An 8897-nucleotide genomic window follows, 5' to 3' on the forward strand; every position below is an offset into this window, starting at 1 on the left:
CTCAGGCGGGGTGGGGGAGGGGCAGAGGCAAACGAGGCATCCAGAGCCCAGGGGAAAATGCTCAGAAAGCGGGGGGAAGGGGCAGGGAGGGGGTCCCCAAGGACAGGGTGGGTAGAGGCAAGGTTTTTGGGGGGATGGGGAGAGGAACAGAGGGGCACGGAGTGTGGGGAACGCGCAAAAGGCACCCGAGTTGCAGGAGCTCAGGAGGGCTTCACCTTTCGGTGGCCATCTTGAAAGGATCCAGAGCCCAGGGGAAAATGCTCAGAAAGCGGGGGGAAGGGGCAGGGAGGGGGTCCCCAAGGACAGGGTGGGTAGAGGCAAGGTTTTTGGGGGGATGGGGAGAGGAACAGAGGGGCACGGAGTGTGGGGAACGCGCAAAAGGCACCCGAGTTGCAGGAGCTCAGGAGGGCTTCACCTTTCGGTGGCCATCTTGAAAGGAAGAAAAGAAAGAAAGGTCTAACAGACTTGTATCTCAGTATGCATCTACATACTCAGGCTTTGCAAGCCATAGATCATCAAGTAGCAGAGGGGTTGGCTACATACAGCCTCTGGACCAGACATCTGACCAGGCCCATGGACATGGGACATGCAGGGTCTTTCAGCAGAAACGGCTTTTCCATTCCACTATGGGGAAAAGCAACAATGGCAGCTGGGCCCTACCACCTGCCTGCCCAAACTGGATCAATCCAGCCAACAGACTTAAAAGACTGCTGACCACTGAAGCAGCAGCTTGAATCAGTCTCCTTTTCCTTCCTTAATGAATTCATTTGCCTTAGTGCAGAAGACTTTTAACAAGTAACAATTCAGTTCATTTTTCAGTAACAGTTCAGTTACCTTCTGAAAAAGGTACAGACCATCTGGCCACAGCTGCTCAACACTGCAGTTCCCAATAGTGGCACTTTTCAATGGTAAGAATTGAGAAATAGAGTGAAGTGACACACACATCATTGAAACAAACCATGGATGACAGAGAAAGAGACGTATGTTATTTTAACTTTTATGAAACAAAAAATAGGGTCAGAAAATGAAAGAGAGGTAAAGTAACACCTCAAAACAAGAGAACGCCACAGCAAACAGTTCATCCTGACAAAGTCTAAAGAAAGAAAGGAAAATCAAGAAGATACATTTTGGAATATGAAATGTTAAAATAAAGAGGCGACATTAATTTTTAGTATACTTTTTCTTTAAGCATATTCTCTTCAGTCAAGATACTAATACTTAGGTCATGTGTTACAAATATATAATGTATATTATATGTAGCCACATATAACATGGCAATAAAAATGAAAGAGAGAGCTTATGGTAAATATTTAAAATTAATGTAATTCTTCACTAATAAAATAACTTTTTTAACCATAACACTGAGAAGATGACTGGACCACATAACAAGATGAACAGCAGACTATTTTCTTTTAGAAATAATGACTAATTCAAGTTAATATTTTTAGTAATAAATTATAAATGGTGGCTTCCCATCACAAGACAGCAAACCAAAGCCTGTAATTCATTAAGGTAATTCCTAATAACTGTAAATAAAAAAAAAATTTTAAGTTTCATTTTATGAGTCAGCTGACTATCAGAAATTAACTGAAAAATCTATAGGATTTCCATCATGTGAAACCACTGGCATAGAATATTTGATTTTCACTAAAACAAAAACCTGGGAGGTACTTTAAAATGTTCACTTACAACACAAAGGTTTCTTTTTTTTTAATCAAATAAGTTATTTGAATTCCTCACAAACAAGTGCTATTAAACATGTCATAAAATATGATTATCTGGAATGTTATCTATTCTATTTATTTACCATAACTAGATGCACATCTTTTTAAATACATCTTCCTTTGTGCTTTCATTTGAATTAAATTACTCATTATAGACACACTACTTCTAGTGGGGCTAGACCTTCCCGTGGAAACACTTATGTATTAACTCAGTTTTATATAATAGTTTGTTATATGCATTTTATTTGTGAAAATACAGAAGCTTTGTAATTATATAACTACCTATTGTCACAACCCAAAGGGTGTGATTTTTGTTTGTGTGCGCTTCGGCACTGCTAAATTGTCCCCGCTAAATTACAGCTTCCTCGCATGGTGGAGTTTGCTGCTGCAAAAGAGAACCCCGGTGCAAGGGAGAATTTCCCGCCAATTTGAAGCTTTCTTTGCAGGGTGCATTTCTCTGCTGCAGCACAGAAATGCTCGTTGCAAAGAGTTCCCGCCATTTGTATGCTAATTCGAGTCCCATTATTGGCCAGTTCTAAATGATTCACACGTGGCGGCTAGTGATTGGCTTGCTAGCCATATAAAAGGCTTGAGTGGTTTCCGCCCAAGTTGGAGGACTCCACGAACACCGGGAGGAGGAGACTTCACGCTGTGTGAAGATCTCTAAGCGCTGCGGATCCTTACGAACCCAGTGCATTTAAAGCAGGCAACAGGGGTCTGATCAGCCTCTAGCCGCTCCCCGTCGCCGATAGATTCCTAGACGTATCCCTTCCCGCGCGCAAAAGAACTGGACCCACGGAGCCTAGCAAACTTCGTGTGACTGAGTGAGCAGAAGAACCCACAGAGCCTAGCAAACTTCGTGTGAGTTTATTCAGAGCTCTTCCGGACGAGTACTTTCTTCGGCTGACACGACGGGCTCGCGTGTTCAGAGCCTTCAGCCGGATTGGGCTAGAGTTCACGAGTCTAGAACTCTTGTCCGCCTATCTTCTTTCCTGTCTGTAACTGCAACTTAAGCAAGTTTTCAGCCTGCACCACTGCCATCTAGGTGTAAGTAAACAATCTTTTAAACTACCGCTACACGTTTGTGCCTAATTCCAGCTCGACGGCTTTCCCTCTCCGACCCGGCGTGCCCAGGCTGCTGGCCACAGCCCGCGTGCAGCGCAGAAAAGGGCTCGGGTCACTCCCGGCCCGCACACCTATAAGCTGTCATTCAATGTATTCATTTTCAACGTTCTAAATTGAGTTTCTTCTGGCTAAAACGTTCTATACTTGGTTTCAGCTTAGTAGACATATTTCAATTTGAAAGTTTGAGCAAAACCAATAGTTAATTTTGTTGAGCTGTGTGTAAGCAAACGAACACATTCCTACACAATATTATCAGAAACGCATATGCAGCTTAAAAGTTTTAACCAGTAATAGACCTGAATCCTAAGGGACTGCTGTGAAAAACATTAGTTTAAAGACTGATCTTTAGGAACAAGGTGCCCAGTGTGCAAACCAACAGTACAATCTGGCTGGATACTATTTAAGCTTTGTCAAGAATGGTAGTCAGTAGTCCATTATACTTAAACAGATTCAGATACTAAAATTTAACTTAACATCCACTTTCTCTAATTTCCAAAATATAACACAATAAGCAGTAGGGAAGTTACGCTAAATTTGAGCAACCAAGCACTCACAGGTTATTGTGGAACTTCTCCTACATCAATGGACAATATAGACACATATGTAAAAAAGACTGGTTTAGCGATTTTTTAGAATACATATTTTTGGAACTCTACTTACGCATGTTTAAACATATTTAAAACGTAACAGTTTTCATTTATAAGAATCACAACCACATTTTAGGATGCAATTTAAGAAAGATAAATTTAAGTAAGGTACTCCATCTGGGAAGGAAGAACCCCCAGCACACCTATAGATTGGGGAGTGTCCTTCTCAGCAGCTCAGAGGCAGAGAGGGATCTTGGAGTCATAATTGACTCCAAGATGAACATGAGCCGGCAGCGTAACGAGGCCATCAACAAGGCCAATCGCGCACCTTGTCGTGCATTAGCAGGTGCATGACTAATAGAACAAAGGAGGTGATGCTCCCCCTCTATGCGGCACTGGTCAGGCCACAGTTGGAGTACTGTGTCCAGTTTTGGGCGCCACACTTCAAGAGGGAAGCGGGGAATCTCGAGAGGGTCCAGAGGAGGGCCACTTGCATGATTAGTGGCCTTCATGATAGACCCTATGGGGAGAGGTTGAGAGAGCTGAATCTCTTCAGCCTTCACAAGAGACGGCTGAGGGGAGATCTTGTAGCCGCCTATAAATTTATTAGGGGAGGTCAACAGGGAATAGGGGAAGTGCTGTTTACTAAGGTACCCCAGGGAGCGACTAGGAATAACGGGTGTAAACTAGTTGAGAGTGGATTTAGGTTAGATATTAGGAAGAAATTTTTCACAGTAAGGGTGGCCAGGATCTAGAATGGGCTTCCAAGAGATGTGGTGCTATCACCTAGCTTGGAGGTCTTCAAGAGGAGGCTAGATAGTCACCTGGCTGGGGTCATCTGACCTCGGTCCTCTTTCCTGCCAGAGGCAGGGGGTCTGACACAATGATCCATTGTGGTCCCTTCCGACTCTACAATCTAGGAATCTATGAACCTATTTTATATACAAAGTAGGATTATAACTATCAAGAATAAAATCAATTTAATATCCTGTAATTAAATTTGATTCCTATTTTCCTCTGCCCTATTTCTAAAGCCCCTACAGGGATGAACTTGGCAACTAAATGATTTCCTTGAACTACTGCTATAAGCCAAATAAAATACTTAATAAAATGTTATAAAAGCTCTAGAATATATGAATATATAAACTGGAAAAGGAAAGATGGAAAAACTACTATAGTGCACATGCAGTTTTTTCAAGAGGTAAAAAACTAGCACGTGAAATTATACAAAATACTACCATCATAAGATTCCAACTTCTTTTTTTTTAATTAAATCTTCTACTTACCCAAATATTAGTATCTGGTTTCAAACAGATGGGAACGAAGTTGTAGGCAAATATTCTTGACACAAGAATCTAGGGTAGTTTTAAAAAAACCCACAATTCTTACCTCTCCATCTATTATCCCCCTGAACACAGATGGTAAAAGTGGTTGAAACATCTGAGGTCCCAACACTGGGTTTACTTTTAGGACATTTTCCACAACCTGTCAAAAATAGAACAAAGCACAAGTAAGATGCAATGAAAAACCACAACAGAAACTCCATGACTTGTATATACCATCTGATATCATTTTGATGGCAGAATTTTGGTTGCTACATAAACAGTTAAAATGCATATTTAGAATACTTTTTAGAAAAACACAAAACTGAAAATATTTTGAACGACATAAATATTCTATAAAACAGTTATATAAGGAAGCTAATATATATGTAAGTACTAAAGCTCAGATATATTTTTGGGTGTTTATCTGAAATTGAGAGAAAAATACCATATACAATTGAAGCCACAAAATAAAACTTACAAACATTATAAAGAAAAAATGTATTTGGGCGAGTCAGGTAGCAGAACAAGGTAAATTATCAGCTCCTATGCAGTGCGTTAGTTCTTTCTCCCACTGCCATAATGTCAGTAAATGTCTGAGTAGAAACACCAAAATGATCTAACAGTGGTGGCTAACTTACGTACCTCCATATGAGTTGTGAGAACCACCTATAATGCTGCCCATAAAAGTTGCTTTGTGTAACATAGGCTGTAAATCACATAGCTGAATACACTGCATTCGTTACTGATTTGCAATTCTGTTCTCCCTTCTCACCAAAAGCAAAATATTTGGACCAACAACTTTATGCTGTTGGACAGAATAAAAAAATAGTAATAGTGAAATTTAATCTAAATAATTTTGTTTTAAATCACTTAAATGATACTTTCAAGGTTGTCATTGTCATCCTTTCAAGAAGCAAATTAGTAAATCATATAGTAGAGTTTTGTAACATATATAATTTCCCTTCTACTGATCAGTCATCGGACCTTACTTTCTGCCCATTGAGGATTATAAATTTTTGTCTGTTATTGTGTAATCCATTATATATTCTGTCAAAGATGAAAATATGGCAGGAACTATTCTCAACATAAAAAGGACAAAGTAGTATTAAATCAAATGTAACAGATGTTGCAAGCCTTTTGCACACTGACATTTTCTTCATAATCCTCTCTATTTTACTAAATTTCAGAAAGCACCACTCAAACTTTGAAACAAAGTTCTCATGAACATCAATCTATTTTGTTGGAAGATGGCTGGAAGCCAATGTGGGAAATCATAAGCATGAGAGTGTTAGGTTGACAACATTTGGATCTTGGGGAGCACTGGATTTACAGCTGAAACTGGGCTTTAATCTGTGGCTTCAGCAAAGCTGCTGACCACAAGGCAGATTGACATATTAAAAGTAACATTGCAAAATACTTAGGCAAGCAGTTTCCTAACAGTGAGGTGGTGTGTAGGATATATGGTGTAAGAAGAACAAAATGTAGCCCATCAGCTATTGTCAGGAGATAAAGCAGAAGCAAGACCTTGGAGATGAAGGAGTCAGCAAGAAATGGTGATTGACCGAGAGAAGCCAGATTCATGGTCTTACGCATGTGCTCATAGCAAAAAAGGCATGTAAATGAACAAAATGCATAGGCAATTCCATACTAATGAAGTAAAAACAGTAAACAGAGGCAGAGCGTGAGATAGGAGGAGAGATGGGTGGAACAAAGGAGGGGCAAAGGTGGAGTAAATGTTAATGAGCATTATCCCAAGGTGTATAAAATGTAAAAAGAACTAATGTTCACTGCGGCTCCCCAGTTTCACAGGCTGTGCGTCTGTGAGGGAGCTAGTCTGAAGCTGTCTCCATTCTGAATAAAGCTGCTGCGAGCAATGTGTGCTGGTGTTTGCTCCCTGCTTGCTCTGGCTAATGAGTAACGGGATCCATGAGCAATTGGATAGTCATCTTCCTAGTCGTTGGGCACCGCATGGAGTCGGGGTCTAACAGAGAGAATCTAAGAAGACTTCAAGCTAAGAGTGCTTTCTGTATCAAAGAATTTGTAAGAAGGAAAGATCTCATACCTGTGTTAGAGAGAACAACTGAGATATGGCAAAATTAAGTGACCTAATTAAGATCACCCAGTGAAATTATGAGAGACCTGAAAGGAGAACCTGAGCCTCCTGAGAACCAAGATATATATGGCTGTACTACAGGGTAAATTAGTCTGTACTGAAATCAATGCTCTAGATACCACAGCTAGCTCAGTTCTCTCTACATAACACTGCAATGACTTCTGTGACTTCAGCGTAGACATATATTAGACCCACGTTATACCTGTTAGCTTTGAATTGACTATCATTTCCCAATTTACAGCATGCAATAACGCAAGAAACAGCCCCACCCTTAGACAAGTGACTTAGCTTTGTTAGTGTTCATGATTTCAGCAACTGCTGTGCAGCCAGAGAAATGTGTTAATTACCGATTAAGGCCTCACAGACCAGTGGTGGAGCCGATCAGAAAAGTTGTCAATTGCTAATTAAGGATTCACAAACCAGCAGTGGAGCTGACCAGAAGTTTGTTAATTGATACTTAAGGACTTTGGATAATAGAACCCATGGCTGAATGAAGGAGGCTCCCCCCTGGAAGGGGAACTGGAGCGTTGGCTGAAAGTAAGCCAGAGCAATAGGGCAGTTTCGTGCATGGAGGCACAGACACGAGAGAGGGGTAGTTTCCCTCAGGGACAGCAGATAGAGGTGTTTTCGGGATGGCATGAGTGAAGCCAGCATGGCTCTCTCTGGGACAGGTACACAATGTTACTTAGAGACTTTGAATCAGTCAGCCAGGGACCAGATGTATATGTAACATCCTGAGTAACTGTATCTTACTATTAGAATCCTGTTCATCCCAGACAGGGGTGAGGTAAAAGAGGATTACAAGCCGCGGTACGCGGCATTGGCCGCAAGCAGCCATCTATCCGCAGTAGAGGGCGGGAAGAGCTGCAGTTTGTGTCTCCTGGATATTAGGAAGTGTGACCGAGCTTGCATAAACACATTATACCAGCGGGAGCCTGAACCCATATCAGCTGCAGGAGACAGCAGCAGTACGGGGAGTGGCATGTTGTAGTACTTATTAAAACTGGAAGCTTTACACCTGTGTATTTTACATTTTTTACTCGCATCAAGTCGTGGCAGGAGAGAATGAGCAGAGGCACGGGGGGCAGGGCCAAACATGTCTCTTTGATCAATCCAGGAATCTTGCTCACAAATAATTACCACTAAAAAATTCCCATTTCCTAAGAATTACCACATTGTTATCTAATATACCACACTTTCTTGCATACAACACACATTTCCCCCCAAAACTAACCAATCAAAACTGGGGTGCATGTATTAAGTGGGAAAGCTGTTCTCTACACTAGAAAAGAAGCATGCCCAGACAGACTAAGCATGTTATGCAGCTGCTCAAACAGTTGCTGCTTGTCTGGTTCAGCAAGCTGGCAGAGTGGAGCCCTTGGTTAACCCTCTAACAAACAGAGCTAATGTCTGATCACTGTAGCTTGTGCCCAAAACAGCAAGTGAACTGACTGTAGTATTTTGATGATGCCTGTGATGTGGAAACAACACTTTAATCACAAGAACTTAAGTAAAGAACTATTTACAGTAAAGAACTAGCAGCCACATCAGGAAGTTCCCGCTCCCTACTGCCTCACTCAGACTCTCTCCTGGGATGCCACATTTCCTAAACACACTGTTTTCAGGACTTATTCTAAGGAAGCACACACACATTCAAATAATTTGGGAGAATTCTCCCAGGTTTGTTCTGATAGAAAAACTTACCTAAAGCTGTATGTACAGACATTCAATTACTGAGGCCCTGAAAAGTGGAGTTTGCAGTGCTGACACTGTCCAGCCAAAGGGGTCCTTGTATACTCATCTCAGCATGTGCTGCAGGCTCCCTTAGTCTGCTTGATGCCAGATGGCAGCAGTGCATAGGGCAGCCCTGACTGGCTGACCCAGACAGCTTATGGTCAGTCTGTTTCCCTGCAACAATGTGGGGATTGTGAAGGGGGCAGATTCTACTCTCACTGTCTCCCTAGTTGGGGGCAGGGGGAGATCCTGAAGCACTAAGTTGGGATCCACTTGACAAACAGAGGAA

At 41.6% G+C, this 8897-nt stretch overlaps 1 protein-coding gene across 10 annotated transcripts in view; it reads right to left on the reverse strand.

The window, feature by feature from the left end:
- IPO11 (importin 11) overlaps positions 1-8897 on the reverse strand; it is a 317498-nt gene that overhangs the window by 135190 nt on the left and 173411 nt on the right. For all 10 annotated transcript variants that reach the window (XM_025204020.1, XM_025204018.1, XM_025204021.1 and 7 more), the window contains one exon: positions 4826-4921. In XM_025204020.1, coding sequence (XP_025059805.1) covers positions 4826-4921 — 96 coding nt within the window. The remainder of the gene's footprint in view (positions 1-4825; positions 4922-8897) is intronic.

Source organism: Alligator sinensis, unplaced genomic scaffold (assembly GCF_000455745.1).
Source record: "Alligator sinensis unplaced genomic scaffold, ASM45574v1 scaffold862_1, whole genome shotgun sequence".
Lineage (NCBI taxonomy): Eukaryota > Metazoa > Chordata > Crocodylia > Alligatoridae > Alligator > Alligator sinensis.